Raw genomic sequence first — 26793 nt, 5'->3', positions numbered from 1 at the left:
TCCTTCCCGAAAAAACAATTTTGTTCTTTATGGAGTATCTGTTGTATTAAAGGATGCTGTTCCTATAATACATCTTTTTACTGAAGGAGATTACTTTGGGTACCAAACATCTGCTACTAACATTGTTCTCAACATTTGGTAATACAGACAGTAGAGCTAATTTTCTGTCATCCAGGAAGAATGGTAGGTTTGCTAAACTTTTATCATCATCCCCTCTGAAACACCATAAAAATCACTGTTAGAACTGATAGTTTATTAGATTAAAGCTACCATCAACAATGTCAATTCTGCCTGGTCATGTTAACAGGAAAATGTTTTACGAGTTCTACCACTGGGCATCCATTTAACTTCCAGCACCAGCTATGCTGTAAAACCGCGCACATAATTTATTTGGTGACCTGCGTGCGTGGGAAGCATTATCCAGGCGAAACTTCTCACAGTCTGACAAAACGCTTTGATTTGCACTGTTCAGATGATTGAACAAAGAGACTTCAAGCAATCACCAACAATAGCTTTTATCTCCAAATGTGCTAAAAGTGTAATACTACATGAGAGCAACCTATTGCTTTAAGACCAGATTTGATAAAAATATAAGTGATTGGATAAATACTACATTTTAAACTTGTACACATCTTGTCCGTTTGGCTTAAGTATTAGTAAAGGTCGCGTTTATCTTAAACGTCATTTTTAGCAATTTCCCCGTGCAACACTCATAAGGCCTCCACGGCATCCACGGTAACCTCTTTGCTTACATATAGCTTGAAATACACATTCATGCCAATTAGGTGAAGTAAACAGAAAACAGCCATTTATAATTTCTCAAGTTACTGCTGTCTTTTCTTTCAGCTAGTATTCAGTCTTCAAAACAGTTCCCAGTTTAAGTCTGGGATCAGTCCATGACAGATCGGTGTGTCACCAAATTCTCTTCCCCGCATCAGAGCAGAACTGATTTAATTACTCCCAATAATATGTACAGTATACAAATACAGGTATCTAATCAATTCCTACATAATTCCAACAATGCAGATTCAATAACTTACTGTGTTTCTTTTCAGTGCAGATGTATTGCTACTACTCTGCAAGGCTTCCTAGAGGTTAATCTGTTCTTTCTCTATACTATAAAAATCATTTGATTTATAATGATCTAACGCATGTTGCAATGTCTTCCAAAAAAGATGCACCTCAGACAGGAAACATGCTCAATAAAATATTATTATATCTAATATTCCGTTGTATTTCATATGAAAACAGAAAGGGATGTTTAAAAACTTGCAGCACATGATTTTTTAAAACATTCTGCTTCTGTGGGCCTGTTTGGTACATTTCTGAATTCCTTAAGATGCACTCCACTCACCTAGTTCATAATTTTTTTTTTTTTTTGAGAAAGCAGCTGATAAAGACATTTTCTGATGTTTTTACATAAAAACCACTACAGTGGAAAGCCACCATGAGCCTTGGGACACCTACCAGCTTCTACTACTCTGCCTACATTCAGCATGTCACGTCCTTACTACACAGCATCACCTACCACAGATAGATGACACAATGTTAATAACGTCAGAAATAACTGTTTAAAGTTTTCTATGCAGCTGCTGAAAAATTCAGACCTTGCAAGGCACAGAGAGTTAAATGTTTAAGCTGTTTTTCCTATTTTGCTCTTCAAAACCTTAAACTAGAAAATCCCTTGAGTGAAAAGTCAGAGAAAGGCTGCCATCCCTTCTAGGGTTAAAAGATGCTTTTGTAAGATTTTAGGTCAGATTAACCTTTTGCTCACAATAGGGCTGGTTATTGGTTTTATTTTTTACTGTCTTTAACACAGGTAAAAAAATCAATATGAAGCGGGACAAAGGGCTCTGGAGGCCCTGGCTACACCAGCTTTTGGTTTGGCTCATGCACAATCCTACAACATGCTGAGGCTGGGAAGGATTAGCCTGCTTGTGTTGAGTAAACCGATGATACTCAATAAACAGTTTCTGTTGTAAACCCCTTAGGACGTGCAAAGCCACACTAGTTGGCATTAGACCAGATAAGCTGCCGAACCAGCTGTAATCTCATTTAGACCTGAGCTGATCCTCCTGTCCTTTCATTCCACAGGATCAAAGCAAACCACTGAGGAGGCAGCTGTATTATAGCAGCAGTGCTTGCTGGATGCGGCAAACATTTCATAAATTCCTCTCCTTGAAGCAAGCCTGCACATAATCTACCCAGAGCCAGTTCAATCAATTGATTTCGGAATTCATTAGTCTTATTATTACAGGATAACTGTTTTCTCCACATAGTGTGGTAGTTACTGCAAGCCAACTTTGCAAAACAGCTCTTACTGCTGACCATTCCTTTCTGGTAATGTGCCTTTGCATTTTTGCTGTGCCATGTGAAAATGATTTAAATCACCTCCATGCAGTATTTTTTTTGAAGACTGGAAATAAAACCAATTCACGAATATTCAAGTAGGAAGCACTGAAATATAGTAAATTCTTCCAAGCATAATTACTGGCTACCTGCTCACATGCTTCCATGCATCAGTAATAATGACCAATGTTTTCTGAGCTCAATGACAGCAAATGATAATAGCAAAAGCACAGATTATATCATTGTAGTAGCATAAATACAGACTAAAATTACAGATGTGAAAGGAGTCATTCCAATAAAAAGATTTCCATTTGCCTTTTATTCGTTGTGTTCTCTGGAATTAAAAAGAAGAAATATTTTCATTGTTAAAGAAATAAATAGCACAACTTAAAAAAAAAAAAAAAAAGGCAGAAATCCACAAAAGCAACAGGTCTTTTTAAACTAAGCAAAAATGAAATCCAAGACACTGGATCAAATAAGACTTGAGGGTGCAACATGTGATTTCTGTACACCATCTGGAGTTTCCACTGTGCAATTATAGCTAAAACATTTTATAGTGTAACCTTAAGAGCTTTAGAAGAACAGAAAGTATAATTCAGAAAATGTGTCAACCGCTCCATTTCCCACCAGTGAAGTCTGCAATATTACACATATTCACAGACAAAGAAAGCAAAATTAGATTTGTAACTTACATTGGAATAGGGAAATACTAGTAAAAGTATTTTTCAGTCCTTTGATTTGCTAATTGTATTAATAGTTAACGTAAAGACCTAAGTTTTTTGGTGCAGTTGCATTGGCAAAAAAAAAAGGATGTAAGAAGAATTATGCAGTACAGCAGTGGTTTTTGGGTCACATACAAGTAACGTTAGTCGTTCTTGTATCACTCCTTGAAGAATGAACAGTAGCCACAGAACTAAGTTTGGCCAGAAAACCAGGGGAGGCCAGGTAACCCTTACAATTAAGGTAAAAATAGCAGTGTTCGTGAATTACTGTTATTTGCAGCCATGATAAATATACAATATATTCATGTACACAAACCAAAAAGATGAAGGATCCCTCATAGAGAACTGCTCTGAGTTTACAGAGCACAAGAAAGAGATCTGTATCATCTTTCCATGCACATCCTAACCTACACTACACAGACCTACTGGACCTCTGTATCTGGCGTTAATGTTTTTAATAAGGGTACATAAAAAGCCTGTCCCTGTAATAAAAAGATTCAATGGAGTATAACAAAATCAGATGTTTAACACATGCAAATGATTTTTAACAGACTACAGAGATGAGATGCTTAATATGAAACTTTTTCTAAGCACTAAAGCACAGATGTGCTAGAGCATGTCATAGGCAGCTGGCAAAGATGAACAAAAGGTATTTGCACCTATCGTCTACAGATGTGTAAAAAAAAAAACCTACCACACATCTCTTCCTCAATCACTTAGAAACCATCTGATGTGTTAGTTAATGATTCCCCTCTCTCCACTTCATTCTTCAGACATAAAGGGGTCCCATTTAACATAATCACTTAATAACAGCAAAGTGATGGGTATCAGAACCCTAATTCTTCTAATATTTGCAAAATCCAGCTCTTTGTAATAATAATAACACCATGATAGCAAACTGTAAAACTGTGTAATTATACTTTAATTGTATTGTGAGGCATGCATTAATCACAAAGTTTAAGTACCAAGGATGGAATTATAATAATTCTGTAAAACAAATTTAAGCTAGCTAAGTAGGTCAGAACCACTAGCATGCAACAGGAGACCTCTGGGAATTTATCAGTTAATGGCTATTTATGTGCAAATGAGTGCCCTCCAACCCTCCCAAATCCTGTGTAGCTGAAGGGTATTTCTGTTAACCAGGAGCATGCTTAACTGCTGAGGCATAAATTAAACCATTTATTGGAATGATTTTAATTCTTCTCTCCCCCCACCCACTCTTACTACTCCCTCCACCCTCCGTAGCAGCACAATTTACAGTATTAATTTACATGGAGATAGGATTGCTGAAGAGTTTTCAGAAATTACTCTGTTTCAAGGAGGGGGAGGAGGGGGAAGAGAAGAAAAGAGTGAGAGAAAAACTTTCAGTAAGAGACAGTAGCAATGCTACACTTAATCTTCAAACCTTCCAGAGGGCAGGTTGCGTTATTAGAAATTCCAGAGGTTCAGTATCACAGCAGTGCAGTGGAAACCCTTTCACAACGAACTCTAATGAAATGAAATTCTGTTTCATGTCCTCATGTTCTAAACTTGGAGAAGACAATGAAGCTCAAGGGGGACTGCATCAACCGCATTTTCTGTCATAATGCTCAGACTGTACACATATCAAAGGTTTTCTTTCGAGAAAGAAAACAACAAAGATTTCTCGGCTGCAGGAAAAAACACCTTCAATTTTTGAGTTTGACTTGGAAAAAACTAGTCATTTTTGATGTCTTAGGAAAATAGATACCTTTACAAAATACTCAGAATCAAGACGTATTGAATTTTCACTATGATGTAAAATGGGGATGATTTACAGGCAATATAAATGATTTTTCAACACTTCTAATCATAGCAGTAATTCAGTACAGCAAGGTAATGCAAGCATAACCTCAAGATTCACTTCTAGGCTTACATGTTCATGTGTTAGGGGTTTCTTTTTCCTAAGCACATGCACGCGTTTTCTTGCAAAGCCTAGGGTCCCAGAATAATAAAACAATAAAAGTTTGATTACCCTAACATCAATTAATCATAGCTCCCTGTTACCCTAAACAGGGTCATGTCTCCCCAATGTCTAATAATTACATTGTAAAATCCCTTGATTGCCTGAATATATTCACTCTCCCTATGACATTTGGATAATCACGGCTGTGCTATAGTTAATTATTATTTGAGAGATGATCACAGTACTTTACTTTCTGATGTCATCTTTGCACCTAATACAAAACTCCACGTAAATGTAACACGCTGAACATGTACACACACAGCATTTCCTTCCCAAATCACACCGTTGTAGAATACCCTTGAATATATAGGTGTGGGGTGAATCAGAGGAATTCCCTGAGAGCAAATCTTTAGCAGCTTTAAAATATTTTAGGCAGATACCTGGCACACTTACTGAAGTATTTTCAAATGCACATGGCCAATAGCCAACCAATATATTCCTGTCCTGGAAAACAAAGAATGCCAACGAAAATACTTGCTTTTATTCTCATGATTGACTTTTTATAAGGAAAACAAGACTGCAAAAAAGCAGTCCAAGAGAATCTCATTGTCCTGGCAAGCACATATGTACTTGCCTGTTCCTCCCCTCTCCTGCCCCTCAATAAAAGATGACACACATCCCCGGCTGCAGCGAACGCTCCTGCTGCGTGCATAATGGCTGCCGGTGTAGTCCCGGCATTACCATATAGAGAACCAGAAGGTTTCCGTTTCTTAGCATGGATTTGCAAGCACACACATTAAACCAGAGACTTCACACCACTCTCTGATAACAGCCAGAAATTAATAAATGAACAGAACTATTTGACAAAAAAAAAGTTCACTCATGTTTTCAGAAAGAATTAGCACAGCTGTATTATCAGAGCCTGTGACAAGCCCACGGTTACCTCTCTGTTCCCTACAGTGAGGGGCTGCAGCCTTGATGATGTCTGTACCTTCCAGCCATTGGCAGGGTCTCAGCATTGCCCTAAGGCTTTAATTAACCGCGATTAGAGATAAACGGGGCCTTCTGGTTGGGAAAAAGAGGAGAGAATAGACAGTACCTTCGGCTTATCAGAGAACTAAGTAAACCACAGATTGTTTTTACCTTTCTCTTCTTGCTCCTCCCAATAATAAAGTCAGGAAGGGACCCCCACAAGAACAGGAGATGATGCACGATGTACATGTTGCAGAGTATGCTCTACTCTTTCCATTTTGTTTTTAGGGAGGATGACATACTATTTCAGGCTCATTTCACATGAGGCACATTTTCACTGTCCCTGGTTTAGTACTGCTGGAAAGAAAGCTGGAGCATTTAGGCACTGGCAATTAATGGCACTAGGACTTGTTCCAAGCCAAATAAAACATGACAATGCACACATACATGCCCTGTATCAATTAGCTTTCTTTAGAAAATGTCTAAAAAAGCATTTTCAAAATAGTTTGAGACAGATTTCAAGACTTGAACAAAAATCCACCGAAAACCCAGCACCCTCTTCAGCAGAGCCACTGTGCTGCGCACACAGTACGAGCCACCCTCACACTCCCACCCCAGAAATTCCAAGAACTAGTAGGATACAGAACCACTAGAAAGGTTCAACCTTCCCCCCCCTCCCTCCCCCCAATAGAAAGGGGAAATTAAAAAGAGTACGGGTATTACAAATCAAAATGAATAACAGCTTTCCAAAGTTAAATTTTATGGCAGATTACAGTTGCAGGTATGGTTTCTTTACCTTCCAATTTCACTTTGTTTTTGTTCTGTAAGGAAAAGCACAGAATACTGTTCAGGAAGCATCGTTGCTAATCAATCACCAGCCACATTGAGCACTCCTTAATATCAAATCACAGAAACATCAGCGAAGGGCTGGGTACCACCTCAAGAGTCATTTAGGGAGTTCATCTCAGCAGTCTGGTAAGCTTACAAAGACTACCCTCTGGCAAATGTTTGTCTAATGCATTGTCTAAAAAGTAAAAAAAATGAAATTCAATTCCACAACTCTCTCTTGCAGTCTGCCAGAGTGTTGACATTTGCAGCTTACTCTAAATAACGACACTAAACTTCTGCCCCAAATTAAGCCAATTCCTTCTTCACCGGCACAGAGAATAACAAACAACTTGTCATCTTTGCAACGTCCTTTTACATACTAGATAACTTCTAGCATGTCTCTTCTCAATCTTTACTAGCTAAAATCAGTTCCATCAAACTTCTACAAACTTCCTACTCTCATCATTCACTTCTGTGGCTCTCTCCAATTTTCAATTTATTCATAAATGTTGTGTAAACTGACATGTCTAGAACTGCATACAGAACTACAGCTGAAGACCAAATAAGCAGCTCCTCTCACCTGCAGAAGTTTTATTTATACACCCCACAACGATACTTAAATTTATTTATTTTTTCTTAAGGAGAGTCACATTAATTCCTACTTCCTAATATTATACAGGCTGTGTGCATGAGAGAAAGTCACTGTTAAGTTAGCCAATAGACAGATTTCAATCAAATTTCCAATTTTCTTACAGCCACTATGGTCTTACAAATTCATGTAAATATACATGCAAATAGAAGTGAAAGCAAAGTACCCTGCCTGCCCCCCAACTCCCTTTTTAAGATACTAGGGAATCCATTTGAACTACCATTCACAAACAATTTTGGTTTTCCTCCCCACACCAGGCAGAAACTGTGCTAGTGCAGGGACAAAATACTGGACCTTGCAACCATCTGTGCTGAGCGGGCAACAAAGTCTACAAGCAAGGGGAAGACAGACAGATGGGGTAACAGCTATGGTAGCTACCTCACTTTAACCAACTTCAGATGTGGAGACCCCCTTTGCTTCTCTCACCTCATGGTGCATACTACCACCCCATACTTTGACACTACGGCTGCCACACCAAGCATTCTATATGTTGTATTAGTATTTCCCCTTCCTAATTTCAGTACTTGGCCTTCACTATTTCCTCTTACTGATGATTTTTTTTTTTTCAAAATACCGAAGTAATTTAAACTTTGGTTCTGCTTTCTATTTGAACACAGAGAAATATCCTGTAATTTTTGTCCACATACAAACTCAAACAAACTCTGTAACCCACTTTCATCTACTACAACTAGTTGTGCTGAACAGCTCCTCCTTTTCAGTGATCTGAAGTGATACCATTAAACATCGATAATACAAGCAACACTGAAGCCTCACACTAATTACATTCTTTATGAAAATTTTCTCTCTCATTCCTATAGACTCACACCATTTTACAGTAAAACTGTTTGTAGTTGTAAGGCTGCTGTTTTCTTTTCTCTTCCTTTTTTGTTACAATATCCAGAAACAAGTAAACTAGAAGTTGTTTTATGTCCCAGAAGAAATTTCATCATGAGCAAAAGCATCCCAGGGGAAGAAGAATCAAATGGTATATGCCCAGAAAACAGAAAAATAGGAAGGAGTGAACAGAAACCACAGACTGTATTTAGATTCATCCCTTCTCTTCATTTAGTCACTGGTTTCATAAGAGCACAAAATTGCTTTTGCTGATGAGGTAGTCCCATAAGTTAGTAGTAAGAGAAGCTGACGCGGGTAGTTTACAGCTGTCAGTAACAGAATCTGAAAGAAATTTGGAAAAAAAATGAAGCAAGTGGCTATTTATCATCATTGTAGCTATTACTCAGTTTCCAAAGCACCAGTGATGGAGGTGGGGGGAACAAACCCCAAAAGCTTGTTCTACTGAACCACTGAACTGAATTTTTCAGAACTGCACAAACTACTACAATCTGTGTTGTGTTCAGCACCTGGCAGGTGCTTTGGTTGCTTTTTGTTTTCCTCCATTAAGTATATTCACGTGTTCAGTTAGCATAAGGATTCTCCTTTCAGTTTGCCCAGATTTTTTTCCCTCCTCTTTAAATGTCAACTTTCTTTAAAACACGCAGGCACAAATTGCTTCTCCTCTCCAGAGATCACCTCCTTTCATAGGGGCTAGCAATGAAGAGAAGAGTACAAAGGGGAATATTTTGTGTGAAGCAGAGACACGCGTGCATAGTTCAGCGCATGCAGATGACTCGTCTAACCATTCTTGAAGACAACAGTGGCTTGCTCTTGTCCCAAAATGTACACTCGCTATTTTATCAGTCAGGTTTGCGATTCTCTGCTAAGAGAAGACACCAGAAGCATACGGGAATAGCTGGGCAGAGGCACAGCGTGCACTCTGGTATGCCGGAGAGCCCGAGAACGTCCTCCCGAGCCGGCTATCCACCCGCTTTCTCCATCCTTCCGTGCAGGCTGTCAGTAGGAGGCAGCATCGACTCTGAGAGCAGCAGCTCTGCGCCGCAAAGTAGCTGGGAGCTGGCTTCATTCTTCTGTCATTATGTAAGCAAGATGACACTGTTCTCTAATCCAGCCAAAGCTGATAAGTACCATCAACTGTCACTTCCTACATTTCAAATTCTAACATTGCAGCATCAAAGAGTTTTTACATTTCGATTTCTTTTGCTGGCAGCGGTCGGTAGCCTCTCATTCTCCCACGGTGTTCTAATGCAGCATTTGCACACCGGGGTTACTCCCAGCCTGAATAGCAGGTCATCCCCTACTCACTGAGCTCATCTGCGGCCCATGTGCTAGGCAATTTAGATCCAATCAGCCCTTATTTAGCTCAAGAGTAATGAGCAGCATAGTGACACAGACTTAAGCCTGACCCTCAGGACACTGCTCATCAAGCAGTAAAACTGTGACAAAATCATTCATCTTCCACCCGCTGGCAAGAAATAATACTCGCACTCACTGTATTACTTTTTCAAGATATAGAATAAAAAAAGTCCTGAATTTTCATGATGTGAGACATTAATTTGCAGAAAGCTGAATTCCCTTAAACCCCCCTGTTGCTATGAGCTCACCAGGGGGAAATAGGCCTTAGGAGACTGAAATGGAATAAAGAAAATTGCTTCAGCTTTCTTTTCATTTTAAATAAGCCTTAAATCTGACAAGAGATATCCTAAAGAGAGAAGAAATATATATCTTGTAAGGTAACGAAGAAACAATCAAAATTAAAGAGATTAGAAGGCTACTTGCATATAATGGTTTTACTGGTGAAAGTATTTCTTTGTTTAACATCCACAACAAAAAATATTCCACCTGAAAAGCCATTCTCACACCTCGTGTGAAATAGAGAAGGAAAACTGAGAGGAAAGTTAATTTGGGAAAAATAGTTTCAAAAGTGAGACACTTCCATCAGAAAACAAATCTGCGCTTTATGTCCTTCCGGGAGCACATATTTCTCTAAACAACTGCAGGGTCCCAAACAGCAGGTTCTCAGTACACCTGGATATGATTTTACTCTCTTTTTTTGGTAGATTCACTCTTTCACAACAGTAAGTCTTGTACTGCTGTCAGGTAGGCCACAAAAAGCTTATGCGGATTAATTTTTGGTAGATAAAACGGATACAATGGATGAAAGAAAGGTGTTTCAATCTGTAGCACAGGGGATGGAGCTGTGTACCTTCATGATTGATGTCTGAGTACTAGACTTGAGTTTCTTTAGCTTCGGGTGTCTACCAAGATTGGCTTTGTTTGGGCATCAACAATCAGAAGGTCCTTTGACAGCTTTTGTTGTTTCAGTTTGTTCTTAAAGTGATTCTAGAGCAGAATAGAATAGAATTTTTCAGTTGGAAGGGATCTGCAATGATCACCTCGTCCAACTGCCTAATTCAGGGCTGAGCAAAAGCTACAGCATGGCATAAGAGCGTTGTCCAAATGCCTCTTAAACACTGACAAGCTTGGGCCATTGATCACCTCTCTAGGAAGCCTGTTCCAGTGTTTGACCGCCCTCTCAGTAAAGAAATGTTTCCTAATGTCCAGTCTAAACCTCCCCTGGCGCAGCTTTGAACCATTCCCACACATCCTATCACTGGATACCAGGGAGAAGAGCTCAGCACCTCCCTCTCCACTTCCCCTCCTCAGGAAGCTGTAGAAAGCCAAGGTCGCCCTTCAGCCTCCTTTTCTCCAAGCTAGACAAGCCCAAAGTCCTTAGCTGCCCCTCATAGGACATGCCTTCCAGCCCTGTCACCAGCTTTGTTGCCCTCCTCCTAAGGCAGATGCTCTCTATTCCATCTTAAACACCAATATGAAATTGATTTTAATCAATTATTCAACTCTCACATGGCCGCCTACTGATTCAAGAAAACACAGTGAAAGTGGAAGCAGTGGAAGTGAATATTCTTGCAAACCTGAAGCAATGCTAGACATACACAGGAGCTTTCTATAAGCAAAGTATTAGGTATACAGCTTCAGTGCACACTGTATCTTATGTCATTCCTTTGTATAGTAATACTCTCAGAGCAGAGGACACACAGTCAAAACACACGTTGGTTTTAGCTAGCCATCTTTGAAGATCAGAATACAAGGGACAAAGGTATAAAAACCATTATTTTAGACCAAAAAAAAATTCTGGAAAAAAAAAATAATGTCAACTCCCAGATAAAGTAGGAGGAAAAGAAAAGAAATTCAGTTTTAATTACCAGAGCTACACCTTAAGGCAACAGCTGTAGCTAAAACCATATCCAGTATTCCCACAGAAGATGGTAACAGATTACTTCTAAGGATTTAGACACAGCAAACCTCTCAAAATGCTGCTATATTCTAAAGCACTGCTTGCCTCCCATGCTCTAAAGCATTTAGAGACTAGATTTTCTTTACACTCTTTCAAACTCCAGTTTTATTAATAGAATAACTGAACTTCAAAAAAAAACATAGGTCAAGTTAGCATAGCAAGGTACACTTGCTCCCTAAGCAAAAGATCTCTGTTCTTAAGTCAAAAAGGAAGAATTTATTTCCTTTTTCCACACAGGTAAACAAAGTTCATAACAACTTTTAATGGCTTTCTAATGGTCATTCATTAAGCCTGGGAGATCTTAGTGCCAAACTAAGATCTTCTGACTCTCAGTTCAGTGGTTTAGTCACAGAATTGCCCTCTGTGCTTATCAGAACATCACAGCCGGTGGCTCTAAATATACTCACGGGATGGGTAAGAGAAGACTCATGCTCTTCCAAACTCTTCTCGATACAGTTTTCAGAAGTTCAACATCAGAAAATATATTTTACAAAGACTAACACTAAAACCCCTGAGGGGAAAAAAAGAAGGAAGGAGGGGGGAGGACCTTTCTATTCTCTCCTCCTGAGCTTATCTGCTGACTTACATGGTAACAGAGAGGGGGAGAGAGGCTTCTGTTGGTCTCAAAGCTTCCCACAGGCTGTTTTAATGCAAAAAAAAAATTACAAATGACTATACATTTCCATAGCAAAGATATACTGGATAATCCATTCCTGCAAAGATATACTGGATAATCCATTCCTATCGTGATTTCTCTCACAACCTCAAGGCTAGACACACAGATAGAAACAGCCAGTTCTGTTGTTATCCATCACCCAATTATTAATGTAACTTTTAATTAGAGACAGGTTTACCTGATTAGTATTCCTGTAGAGCTTATGAAATTTACACGCCAAAGTTTTCAATAACTTTTGATGTCCTTCAACACTGGCAGAACAATACAAATTGGCATAAACACACAAGAATTGTTTTCAAAATAAAATTACCATTAATTATGTTATTAAGTTTGTGGTACTTGTCATGTCCCCTATGGGAATCAGTAGCAAGTCTCCCTGAAACTAGGCAAAGATGTTTGGAGTACAGCAGTGATTTTATACCTGGGCATGTACTTGCATTTTATAATCCTGTAACTCAGTGCTAATACAGTACAAAAACCAAATGTCAGGATGATGATAATGAGAGAAAGCTCGTGTCAGAGCAGTACCTGATTACAATAAAAGACATTTTAACATGTTTCAAGCACTTCTTTTTTTAAGAATAACATATTGTAATGCTGGAACCTACTGTTTCCAGGCACTCAGCAGATTTCTTTGAGTCTGTGTCCATTTTTACAGTGAGTTCTGTCAAATCCATTAAATGCTTGTGTTTTTATTAACCTAGGGTTTCTTTTTGTCATGAGGCACGCAGATGACAGGTAGTGCTAGAGATTTGGAACAAATGAAAGCATACATAGGCAAGCATCCTGCATTTACCTTTCGTTAAAGAAAAAAAAAAAAAATCAGGATTCTAAAACACTGATTAAAAACAGAAACAAAAAATAAAGGAAAAAGTTTTGCCTGAGCTAGAAGCTGAATGCTCCAAGTAAACACAGGAAGGAAGCACTTTGCATTTTTATTTTGGGGAGTTTCTTGATTGTTTACTGTTTATTTTACATATGTTTTTAAAAAGGAGACTGTATTAAAATACAATCTTACACTTCATACCGAGTCTCACTATGAAGATCAAATACTTGGAAGTGCCAGCAAGTAGCATCTTGTTTCCAATTATCCACTCACTACATATCAAAAACTAATAAAAATGAGTTCTCCTGCCAAGTCATAGTTCTATTTAAATATATGCACACCAAAATAATCATAATAACAATAATAAAAAAGTGGTTTAAAAAAAAAGCTTATTTAAAACAGTATAAGCATAGGTAAATACAACAATCAAAAGCTACCAGTACTTCTCTAGCAGACAAAAAAAAAAAATACAAGAAAAACCTGGAAAGGGTTATTTTAAAACACAGTAGTGTAAAAATGGTGAAGGTGGGGGTCTCTTTTCAGATGCCTTTTAAGAAAAAAGAAAGGAAGAAAACAAGTGCACTTTCAAAACCTTGTATGCCAAGTTTTAGCCCAGAGCAAGTTTTCACTGCTCTGTTACAAACCCTTGAAAATAAAGGTTTATAATGGAAATGCTGACAGACCCTTAACCATAGCAGCATGAATAGCTATAATTAAAAGAAGAGCTTTTGGCTACACCTCACTCTGCAAAGGAAAGATTGCCATTTTTACAGTACCCTCAAATAAAAGCGACTGGGAAACCAGGAATGCTATTCTAGCAGTCCAACAAGATACGTTAAAGGAGACTGCTAAAACTATTTGACATTTTAAGCTTTAAATACTGAGGCATTTAGTTAACGTAACCAAGTCAGTATTTTCATAATGCTACTTAATCAGCCATAAAGAATGCTCCTGTGAGCCATCATCTGGGGTTAGCAGAAAGTGGCACATGAAGTTATTATTTCCTAACAGCCTAGAGGGAGCCGCTTCTCTCTAATCAGTGATCTCACTTCCTTCCTACCTGTAAATTCCCTGTCATACAGTTATAAAATTATTAGAGTGCAGTGTACAGAAAAACTACATTTATGAAAGGCCTACTATCTTATATCTGCCTAGATTTTAAAATCAGGAGAGAGAACGGCATTGAACCATTTAATCTTTTTCTGAGTTTGCAGACAGACCAGGCCTAATCAGTCTGGTTAAGTCAATGATAGTTAATGGCTGGCACAAAGTCATCCAAATGTTCTCAATGAAGAAACTGTTTTTAGTGTTGTTTTACTGGTGTGGCAACAGAGGACTATTTTCAGTGAGTCTGTCAAAGTGGAAGAAGCAGTAACATTTTCCTGTTTCATACAACCTGGAGATCAAAGCGTTTTATAAACATTAAGGAATTAAGCCACTCTGTTGATGGGATAAATAGGCAGCTAACAGTAACCAAATGTATAAATACAGAAGCTGAAATAAAGAACAGTCTCTCTCATACCAATTAGTATTTAAGCATGTTGGTAATTCAAATATTACAGCAGACCTGCTTTTTGTAAGAAAAGGTACGAATACAGTCCTGCATCTTGTCTGTGATGACCTGACATGTCTGTTATGAACATCTATGCCTTCCTCTCTGTTACAAGAGGACCACATAACCCCCAGTTCTGGAAAGTTTTGGAACAACGCCAAGTTATGAAATAGGCAACTTTTACACCAGTCTCAAATTTCTCCCTATTTCATCTTTAAAAACCATGCAACAAATGCTGTGTATTAGCTAATGGAGAAAATGTCAAAGTATTTCTGAAGTCTCCAATTTATTCCAGTAAATACATTCAGTTGAACTGAAATAATAAATAATAAATCAACTAAACTTAGTTTCGTGCTTCATCTTTTTTCAAACGACTGCCTGAAAAACAGTTGTCTTTGGATGTATAAGCTATTGACAGCTGCAGTCAAACTACTAGACAATAACAAAGACCCTAGTTAAAGAGAGATCTTGCATATGGGCCTGACTATTCCTATTATGCACTCTTCCACAGCTCTTTCCACATATTTCAGTCTTGCACATTTGAAGTAATGGCAGATCAATAGCTGCTTCTTAATATCTTATAACAAAAGGCAGTTTGGGCGTCAAAACTGGAGGACTACCTCTGAAAGGCATCAGCAGACAAAAATATGCTTATTGAAGGGCACTGTGGATGTTGAAAACTGAACTAGTACATCAAAGCAAAACTACTTGAAAGTGGTAAAATATGATTTCCTTCTTTCTTATTGAACCCCAAACAAGTATTTAAATCTCCATAACTGTTGTATTTGATTGCAACCTTGGTGAAAGAGGAAAAAACAGAATTAAGAGTCTGAAAAACAGAACAGATTCACTGAAGAAAAAAAAAAAAAAAAAACCCACAACCACACACCAAAATCCCCTAACATAAGTAATTTAGTACAGCTAATAATTTTGAAATTTCCTGTGCCAAAAGAAAGATGGATGACTTTCTACAGAGCCACTAATTCATAACAAAATATCAGGGATGTCAAACCTAATGTCGTGAAATATTAAGGAAACATTTGTAAGATTCTAAATGCAGTGAAGTATGTTAAATTTCAAAATCCACCAATATCATTCACAGTCCTCCAGAGATTTCTCTTTCCTTTTACTCTATTTCAGTAAGAAATTAATATGAACTACAGTTTAACCCTAAACACAAAACCAACATACCAGTCTATATCCACAATTTAACTAAATAACTTACCGAAGTCTGGCTAGAACAACCTGAAGAAAATTTAGGACCATACTCAGTTCAGCTCCTCGGCAAGCAGGCAGCAGCATAGTAAAGCCATCATTTAGCAACTTTTCCTCAGAAAGGCTCAAGTAGCAGCTGGTCTCAAACACTTCTTGGACACCATCAATGTAGGCTGAAAGTAGAGTCCAGAGATTTTGTTTCTGTGTGTAGTCATTTTTGGTTACTAAAAACTCCTTTGCCTTCTCACGGAAAGCATTTGAGAGTTTCTCAGCTAGGACACTAATGTCCATGTTCTTCTCAACATAAATCAAAAGGAAAGCAAAATGGCCTCTCCAGATGAGAGCTCTCTGAGACATGGTGATGGAAGATGGAGTCAAGAAACCCAGAAGATCCAATACTCGACTCACGATATCTTCTGTCTCTGCAACAATTGCCAGCATGAGGAACAGGTTAAAAAAGTTCTGCAGCCCCACTTCTGTCAGCTCCTGCATTCTTCTCCGATGGAACTTGGAATAAATTCTACATTAAAAAAACAAACCAAACAAACCAGAAAACAGAAAGATTCTTAAAGTACGCCATTTTCTATCTGCTTGATACACTAAAATTGTATTTTCATGCTTTTAGTTTACAGTTATCCTCTTCCAATAACCCTTAATTCTTAAATATCCTCTTTTCACTCCCCTCTTCTACTCATTTGGCTCTTGGAACAAACATGCTGTTTCATTTTCTGCTCCCAATACAAGGTACACTTTAAGAGTTTTCAACCCCAGGCACAGCCTAAACTTTCTCCCTTATCCAAAGCTGAGCAGACTCTCTACTTTGTGATGGATGTCTTCCATACCAATGCCTTCACATCAATCAAATTTAGCCCATGAGGGCTGCTAGGAAAGGAAGTTGCCAAGTGTCATCTCTTAGCAACAGCAAACAATTCCTGTACCCCAGCTTCTTCCCTAGAAACTCCCTTATTTCCACGTGACAAAGAAAATTCCAAAAATATCAGGGACCCTCCTTCCTTTAGCTACTCATTTCTGTTGTTATGTTATACTCCCACAGCTGCTGTGATCAAAGGCTCACCTACATAACCATCACTGCAGTAGAAGGGAGAGGAAGATCTCTGATGGAAAGCTCCTTTTCTCCACAGTGCTTCACCAAATTCTGTACCAACCTGTACTGCACACCTACTGTATGGACTGCAGACTACAAATTCGGGAGAAAACAGGGAAACTGAGGCATCTGGGAGAGAAACCTCTCTCTAGCAGGAAGACATTAGTAAACTTTAAGCTGTATTGCTTATGTGACAGTGCCCAAGTCACATGTAGCTGATGGTGAGAAGCACTGCTATTCTGCAACTTTAAAGTGGTTGACAAAAAGCAGAAAGCTTTTACAGAGGTGTCTTTTCTGTGACCTTTGCTTGGATCTGGACTTTTAAATAAATGTCACCATTCCTATGACAAAGGAATAAGACGAAAATGGCTTGCTTAACGTTTTGATTTGTGTGTTTAAAACCTTGGGTATATCTTTTACCTTTAATTTAAAGTAAGTTCCACATACAGTAAACATCCAGAAATGCTGTTTTCCTATTCTGTCACCTGGAAAACTAGTTGGAAATGGTGCTGAGGTTATCAAATCTAGCCACCAAAAATTACAGCAAATCCAATTAATGTTGTTTAGTAGTAAATTACTACTGACAGGCATTTATGTTCTTCATGCATCAATTAATGCTTGGTTAGCTGCTGAAAACAGAGTTCATCCCAAAATCATAGCTGTAGGCTGTTAAATTTTGCTACTTGTGTAATTGATTTATTCAAGGTAGAAATAATGAATACTGGTTGAGCAGACTGACACAGTGTATGTTGTGTATTATTATTCCCCCTCTTAAATTAGGGAAAGTAACAAAAATGTAAGTATAATTTGTTTTCAGTAAAAACAGAGCAAGCTAATTAAAATTACTAAGTAAACCAAGACACTGATTCAGCATCCAACAACATATTTGTTTCAATGTAGTTCTAGTAATTTTTAAACCTGAACTTTTACTGACTGTAACAACTCATGAAGTGTATATAGACATTAGATATATTTTCCCTTTCTGATAGCCAAGATAACCCACCCTTCTTTCTTGGAAGAAACATATCACATAGCTTTGTAAGGTGGGCATACAGATGTGCATTTTTTATATATATTGATTACTTGCATACAAAAAGATTTTATTAATACTTAGTAAAATTTTAATTAATTTTATTAATACTTAATAAAATATTTAAAAAAACAAAACGAATTCTAAGTCTTCTATATCCAATAAAAAAATTTTTTTTAAAAGTTAGCACCTTTAATGATTAGTACCATCTCATTACTATAATAAAAGTTTTAAGGATTCAGTACTAATACAATACATCAGGATTTTGATTTACAGCATATATATTTCATGGGGTTTTTTATATCATGATTGACCATACCTCTTAATTAGTATGTTTCAAAATTAAATGAAAAATTAAGACCCTCACCAAAAAAAAATTTGTGAGAAATTTTGGAAACCATGAAAAAGAAAATGGAAATATATAAATGAAATTGCAGGCCTAGCAAGAACCAGTCTGCATGTTCTTGGATAACATATGGCTTACATGCAGCTCAAATAAAATCTCTGTGCTTTAATTACATTACCTGTCTGGCAATAGGGTTGTACCACTGCATAGGTTGCCAGTGTACCAAATTCCTGGCCTGTGGGACGAAGTAAATCGTCATAGGCTATGGATGCCAAGGTGATTCTTGGACTCAGCTCTTGGACCCTGTCACAGCCTTAGCTGGCAACAGAAACTTCAGGGAACAACTGCCTTCTTCAAATTATGAATCACACTGGATCCCTCATCCCCTTTACTTTCTCGTGAGCACAGTACCCCTGCCTTGCTTTGGTATGTGGCTGGAAGGGCCATGCAGTCTGACTAAGACCTCTTACAACATGAGACAAACTAAATAGCAGCCATACCGTCCTTTAATTTGCTTCCAAGGATGCACGCCACTGTTCTCCGCCTCTTCTCTCATCATCCGTGCCAAAATGCTGAGAAAAATGAAGTAACTGTTGCTGGACTTGTACAGGGCGGGGATCTGCTGTTCACAACAGCAACTTTTCACCAACTCAAGCATCGACAAAGAAGTTTTACTAATATTTGCCAGACCCTTCAGACCAAGCCAAGGAACAGTAAAGCAACTGTTCTAAAAGAATAAATGAAACCAGAAAAGATGATAAGTAACAATAAATGTTAATAATCCAAAGGCAATAAAGATGCAATCCTTCACACAAACAAAAGGACATGTTCCTACAACAACTCAAAAAATAAAAATGCATTGTAACTATGTGCAAAGTGTTTTTAAAAGATCTTAAAATCAGTAGTCCTGATGAAAAATAAGAGTAAAAATATATTCTAATTCATTCTATTGTGACATAATGTAATGGACCATAACATATATTTAAACGTGATTTCTTAAATAAATATAGCAAATTTAAGGATTCTGCCATTGACTAGTCAGTTTTACTAAAGTGAAGCAATCAATCTTGGCTAGAGGAGAATCCAAATTAATTGCTAAAAATCGAGGACCATCCACATACATTCATCTACTTACCAGGTTCTTGCTGTAATAATCCCAGAGTATGGTGACAATAGACAGGTTCAAGTCCCAGAAACTACACAAAGTCAAACAGCACTGAAGGTGCATTCGTAAGTGTTCCTCCAACACACCAGTCTTGAAAAGGGAATAAAAAGTTTATTGTAGGAGGGTAGCATCACCTTGTCTACACATAAACCCAACACTACCAGACTATTAAGAATAATTTCCTAATATAAAAATTATTTTTAATTATGTAACATTGAGTAAATTAATCTGCTAATACGAGCAATGAACTAGAAGACAAAAGCTGACAATTGCATCCTGCAATCCAGCGGAAAGGTGCAACTATCTGCGAGCTCATATTTCTCTTTATAATACTCCAAACAGAAGGGTCTTTTCTTTCTGAATCATGTTCCTGCTCAAACCTCTGCAATGTGGCTATACTGCTAACATCCCAGAGAACTCTAAATCAAGGGCAAATAAGTCTCTGAACACTGGGGGGGGGGAAACAGACAAAAAACTTCCCACACCACATTTTTCATATTCATCAGTTCCAAAGTTTGCACATAAAAGGAAGGCTTACAGGAAAGAAAATAGAAAATTCCAAACAATTTGAACACAGTGAAGCATTCAGGTTGTAATTGCGGGATATTGAGAGTGGGATTCATCTCATCCAGTTTTTGATGTCAGCAAAACTGGATTTGCCTCAAAGCTAGGATATTAGGAGCTCCACGATCAGACTGAAATCACATGTTTAATCCAGTCTGTTTTAGATATCTACTTTAGGATGATAAGTATAGGATGATAAGCCCTGGAAGGGCTTTATTGTCTCCACTGACTATAAAAGTGGTTTAGTGGACAAGCTTGTGTGTAGTCATCTTAAGGGAAGACTTTTACACATGTAAGTCTAACACATCTCTGGGATAGCAGCGAACTTGTTCTGTGTAACAAGAAACCCCTGACCTACTTCTAGCTTTCAAATACATCTAAACACTATACAGGCCTGGAATTTCTAACAGCATAAAATAAGCTAGAAAAGAATAAAAGGGGTAAGAAAAATAAAAAAAATATACAGGATGAGTTTTATGACTCAAAATCATAGTCCCAGGAAGGGGAATGAAGGAAAACATGCCTCAGATAAATATTGGGAAGTTATCCCCTTCAGTTCCAATTACAGTGCTAGGTCCTGAATTATGTCCCAAGCTCACCCAGCTCAGAAAATGTTTAAATAAAATAAGATTTAAAAAACAAAAAGTGACTGATGTCAGGTGATGGAAAAAGATAGCATTAGGTTGTGTTGGGTTTTGTTTGTTTGTTTTGGGGGGTGGGTTGTTTGTTTGGTTTTTTTTTAACTAGTCTTTCATTCAGTACCTGTTACTAGAAGAGCAGGACTTCTGCTCTTACCCACAATGCTACTTCTTATGGTTTACTATGTCTTACAGCTGCTTTTTTCCTGTTTTCAGTGCCTCACAAAGGAATTATAACTCATTAACTTGCCTCTACCTGGCTATACATTCATGTGGAAAACATTATTTGCTACACTTTATCAGAACACTGTAAACAATTACACCAGTCATCTACAATAACTACTAATCACGTCTGCCTTCTCTTCTCATGCACAATTAATGTAGGGCATATGGCTTCTAAAGTGGCTATTTCTAAAACAACTTGAAAATTGAAAAGGCATTTTCAGTTGTCATAGAAAATTATATATTCAAGATATTATGTATAACAACATACAAAAAACCAGAAATACTGAAATAGAAAAGAAACTCTTCAAGAAAGACTCATTAAAAGATGTAGAGAATAATAGTTCAAATATAATAAAAATGCCTACAAATGAAAGGTGATTCTCAAGTTTCGTTTTTATATACAACATAACTGTAACTATTAAATCAGTAGTCTTCCCAAAATAACAATCTTATATAAAAAAACAAGGGACAGAACCGCAGTCACTTTCAGCAGCTGCTTTTTTTTTTATTAATAAAAGCAAGAGTCTTGATATAAAACAAAAAAATGCAGCAGAACATATCTATTTCTCTAGAGAGCTCTGCCCAGTTACGCAAGAGGTAAAAAAGCCCAAACCAAAACACACTCCAAAACACACACCCTTTAGAAAGGGAATACTTAGTCTTAAAGCCGTAATTTGTGCATACAATTATGTTTAGGATCTGATTCAACAAACGATGACTGCTTCAGTTAAATTAATTCAACAATTAACATAGTATTGTGAGCAGCTTCAATTTCAACCATTATTTATCTGTCCAACAATAGTTTTAGAACAGTTTCCAAAACCAAGATAGTACTGAAGACTTTATCTCAAATTTAATATGAAAGAGTTCTCCAGACTTCAAATATCCCTGGGATTAATGGATTCTCTCATTGCTCTTTTGCTTAAAATGGTCTCCTTGCACTGCTGGAAATACTATCAGAACTCTTGAGGTAGTCAGCTTTTAATTTATCGCAGAAGGGAGGAACACCAGATACTATCAAAATGATAGTACTATCTAAACACAACACTTTTCTCTTATGACCTCCTACTGTAGTAACAAAATTGGTTTCCTAGAACTCCAACAAATACTTCTGTATCTCTTTCGGAGTAGAATTAAACAAAAAACATAGTGATGGTATAACAAAATTGAGGCAGAAATGAAACAAACATGAAGCATTTATTTTCTAAAATGAGAGAAGGCTAATAAGACACACTGCTATTAGTTCTTACAAACCAAAAAGCTTTTGATCCTCACTTACAATAAAACTTTGTAAACACAAATTCATCTTATACTGACAATCCATAAATTTAGCCAGTTTGATGTTGCCTAGGATAACAAATACAGCTATGTTAATATTCCTAGTACAACAATTTTCATTTTGTAGTACAAATAGAATTGTAAACCAGCTCTACTTTTGTCCTTAGCCCAGTAACAGAAATCTAAATTACAACAGAAGTGGGGAATACCTCATGTAACTAGTTTCCCCATAAATGTCCTTTTTTGTGATACAGATGGGAGATCTTTCACATGAGCACTTGTCTTCAACTCTATCTATCGAGAATTATAAAAAAGAGAACAGTTTCTGGCTGAGAAACTCACCAGTCTGTCAACTGTCAACTTGAAGCTGAAAGGACATATCCAGGGAAGCAGCACTCTACACTTGCCCAGGTATCCATTATTGCTGCTACCTTTATTTACAGCTCACAGATAGAGTATTTTTGCTTCCCATCTCCATTGGTCCCCTAACCTGAACAGCACCTTCACATCTTTTCCTTGCTCAGAAGCAGGTTGACTATAACCTTATAAAGAAGGAGTTCCCACCTGGAGACAGGGCACTGCAGCACCCCTCTGCCACCTTCACCTGGTCACGGGACACCTTCCTTAGGAAGGCTTTATCACCCCCAAAATCAGGCATATGCTGGATGAAAATGGCTCAGGTTCTCCGCTGCCTGCATGAAGGCTGCCCTCTCGGTACTGGGGATCACTAAACTCAACAGTTTTTCTGAAACTACCAAAATGCTGCAGGTTTAACACTGGTTAGTCATTTTTATATGCCAATACTTAGCTGTCCTAAGGATGTTAAAGCTAATGAATCAGCAGAAGCTGGAGTTATCAAAGGTGGCCATTCTTTTCTCTACTTTCTGATGCCCCCTTACCCTCAAAATCTATGTCTGCAACAGAGCCCACTAAATCACCTTTTCACAACATAGAAATTGAAGCTCACACAAAGAGAAAATAACAGTTACTGGTAGGAGAGAGATTATCAATTTACATTACAAATGTATGATCTGCACCTTTTTCAGATGCTTTTGAACACACAAAACTATGTATACTTGATTTCATCTCCATCTCCACCCCATCCTTTGTATATTCCCGTTGTCCTTCTAAACATATAGTCTACAAGCTTTTGAAGTTTGGGAGCAACAAGCACAGGTGGATTATGAGGTTGATGGACATATTATGTACTAAACGTGATTAGATTTTAAGCTCCCATATACTTAAAAATGAAGTTTCTAACCACCAATTCCTGCCCTCTCTTGCAAATGAGTGATTCGGCACTACCATTTCTTCTAACTTATTTTGCACAGCTATTACTGTGCATCTCTAGTATAGATAACAGAGAGTATATGCTGAAAAGCATGGCTCAGGTAGGATTTACGAACAAACTCAAGCCAAGTGTTAGTGGGCTGTATCATTAATACTGTCCTGTTGTTCAAAGAGCACTATTCTCCCTTTTTCTTTTTCCTGCTTCTTCATGTCCTATTTCATTATTGACTTCTTGATATCTCATTGTGCTTCTCATTCCTACATTTTCTCGTCTCAAAAATACTCACTCAACAGATACTTCAGAGACTGGTGGACTTGGCAGTGATAGGTTAATAGTCGGACTTGATCTTAAGGGTCTTTTCCAACCTTAATGATTCTATGATGATTCTAAGATAAAAGGTAAGAGTGGCCACACGAAGCTGACATATCAACAGAGGAGATGGACATGTCTACTGGTAAAAGAAAATCTCCTTCCTAGACACTGTCAAGAAGGCTGGTGTGCAGGGATAGGAAGCAGGATGTATTTTTTAACAGAAGTACCTACATGCACTCATGCATGCACATATAGGGACTAATGCTCTCCAAGGAGCATTTCCTACAAGCAGCTAACTCCATAATGCAAGAAAAAAAACCAAACACATCAAAAAAAGGAAATAAACTAGACGGCTCCTTACATGGTTGGTAATAGTTGCAAACTTCCTTAGCAAATGAGGGTTGGTTTTAATTCCAACAGTGGCTGCCTTTGGAAATTAAAACAGATATTTGCCTCATATTACTGTGTCATGATTGACTCATTATTCAAATCTGAACTTGGCCACCTAGCTGCCTTTCTAAACTGCCTAAAATTCAATACTTAACAGAAACATCAAAAAGCTGCATATTTTACATATCTTCAACTTCAGAGTAATTTTTATTCAACATCAAAATATTCCTCTTATGAATGTTTAAGAAAAACGTAACTACAAGTGTCCTCTTACTGTTTCTCAGGTTGCTGACATACAGAAGATGACACACAGGAAGGTGGCTAATAAGCTACTCACAGTTTTTATGCCTCTTATCTAAATCTCTCCAGTTTCTCTCACAGAATGGTAAGCATCCAGTAAGTGATGACATCACTGCAGTTTTAATATATATGCAGTGTGTGTATTCAGTTATATACTGTAAAATCATTCAAAAAGAGTTAACCTTTTAAGCTGAAAGACTACATAAACAAATGTTAGTTTATGTATAGCATGATTTTCCAACTTTTTAATACCCTCTCTCGTTTCAACTATCCTACCAACTACAAAATATCTTTCTGTAAAAACTGTAGTTGTAACAAGTATTGTTCTGTACTCCAGCTTCAACCACAGCTGTTGCTACTGCATAAGCAAGGCAGTAATAATATAAAAAAAAAAAAACGCAAAACCAAAAAACCACAACTGATTCCTTTACTGCTTTCAACAACAGAACATTGCAGGATTTTTTATTTCATCTGAGACCAAATACAAAACCAAACATGTTTATTCTCATCTTAAGCGTACACAAATTAAATAAATTATTTTTATAGGTGCTGCTGATAACAGCATTTGCAATTTGTACCATGCAACTTCAGAACAAATTTACAAAGCTGCAACGTAACATATTTAAAAACGTGATGAACAGCATATTTAAAAGCATTTTAAAAGGAGGTCAGTTCTGACCTCTGGGCCTTGAAGCACTGCATTAACAGTTCTGCAGAAAGAAAAATGATAAGGTATGAAATGAGCGCTCAGAAACTAGAACCTTATCAGTAAGAGTTTGATTCAAGCCTGTAAGACAAATTGCTCAGCAAGGCAAGTCACCTTCCTGCTGTGATGAGGATATAGCTGAATTTTCAATGCAACTGACTATCTCCCTCATCATGTCTCCTCAACTTGATATCCTTACATTCAGTATCTGGTTTACATTTTCTAAGCATCCAGTTCTTATTCTGAATACATCTTGTCTCAGTAGCCATATACCTACCCTTCCAGGATAATTATCTTTTTCCTTTATCTGACAATTTAGCATCAAGCACAACCACTTTAAAGCAAGTGTAACTGCTAACAAGGAAGGAACTGTATACTGCCATAGTTCAGCTACGTCAAGGATGTTCATTTACCTGTGATAAAAACACTAAAATTCCAAAAATACACTTGTTAGTTGGACTTTGTTTCATGCACTGTCTTTTCCTGAAACCATCCCTGACACTTTCCTTGTTCGTTATTTCTTCCTTTACACACTTACTTGAGCATCAGTGGATTTTTTAAGGAGTTCTTCCACAAATTTCCAATTGGATTCCTTCTGTTTCTGAAAAATAATGATTATCAGCATGAAATAGCATTTGTATTCCTCACAGGAGTCATTATGTAATAACACGAAAATAAGCAGGCAAGATTTTCAGAAATATTTCATTTCATGACAGCATATTGTAGTCATCACTGAAAAGAGCTTTTTTGTTTTATGAATGTAATTGATACCTGTCCTAAAAATTAGGCCTCAAAAACAAATAAAGAGCACGTAATTTAAACTGGTTTAAGTGACTCATTTGCAATCCCAACCTTCACTTTTAATAAAGAATCAAAACATTCAGGCATTTTTGACTAATACAAGCAGTAAGCATGTCTTACAATTGCTTTCTTTAACGTTCTGTAAAAAGGAAGATATAAGGGGTAAGAAGGGGGAAAAGGTACAGTCTCACCTTTTCTTGTTTTTGTCCTTTTCAATGAAAAAAAAACAAAAAACAAAAACCCACACTTCTAACTCATTTTTCCCAGGCCAAACATTAAGGATTGTTTTCGCCAATTCAGTAAGGACTTGGCCAGATATTAATGGCCTATATAGATAGAAAAAAAAAAAAAAACAAAAAAAACCAGGGTAGGTCAAATATGGCCCATAATTCATATTCTTCAGCTTGGGAAGACAGATGACTATCCATTTGAATAAACAAGACCATGATAGTGAAGTAAGAGTTGCATGGCGAAGTATATTAAAAAGGAAGAGAAAAAAAATGTATTTATGCAGAGTGGGAAAGAAAAGGGTAGAAGGTTTTGCAGCTAAGGCTATTTCCCAGGAAAAAAAATAAAAGGCAACCAAGCCAACATACTTACAATTCTAGGAGGTCCAAAAATCACTTCTTACACTCAGCCATGTATACAGCTTGTGTAGATAACTAGATGTGTGAACATAGTACTTTCATCATTGTCCTGCCTTACTCATTCCCTTCACTATCACAACTGTTAAGCTCTGTAAATTATTCTGCAGATAT

The 26793-nt window shown here is 37.4% G+C and overlaps 1 protein-coding gene across 2 annotated transcripts in view; it reads right to left on the bottom strand.

Moving 5' to 3' along the window:
• The window catches only part of MMS22L (MMS22 like, DNA repair protein), a 99003-nt gene that overhangs the window by 44902 nt on the left and 27308 nt on the right, over positions 1 to 26793 (bottom strand). For both annotated transcript variants that reach the window (XM_087776032.1, XM_087776033.1), the window contains exons 12-15: positions 25773 to 25835; positions 19501 to 19620; positions 18866 to 19092; positions 15895 to 16404 (exon numbers count right to left, since the gene is read on the bottom strand). In XM_087776032.1, the coding sequence (XP_087632158.1) occupies positions 15895 to 16404; positions 18866 to 19092; positions 19501 to 19620; positions 25773 to 25835 (920 nt within the window). The remainder of the gene's footprint in view (positions 1 to 15894; positions 16405 to 18865; positions 19093 to 19500; positions 19621 to 25772; positions 25836 to 26793) is intronic.

Source organism: Nipponia nippon, unplaced genomic scaffold (genome assembly GCF_047370975.1).
Source record: "Nipponia nippon isolate SJK-2023a ecotype South Korea unplaced genomic scaffold, ASM4737097v1 scaffold_4, whole genome shotgun sequence".
Classification (NCBI taxonomy): Eukaryota; Metazoa; Chordata; class Aves; order Pelecaniformes; family Threskiornithidae; genus Nipponia; species Nipponia nippon.
The sequence above is the reverse complement of the archived record's forward strand: the minus strand, read 5'-3'. Positions and strand labels throughout refer to the sequence as shown.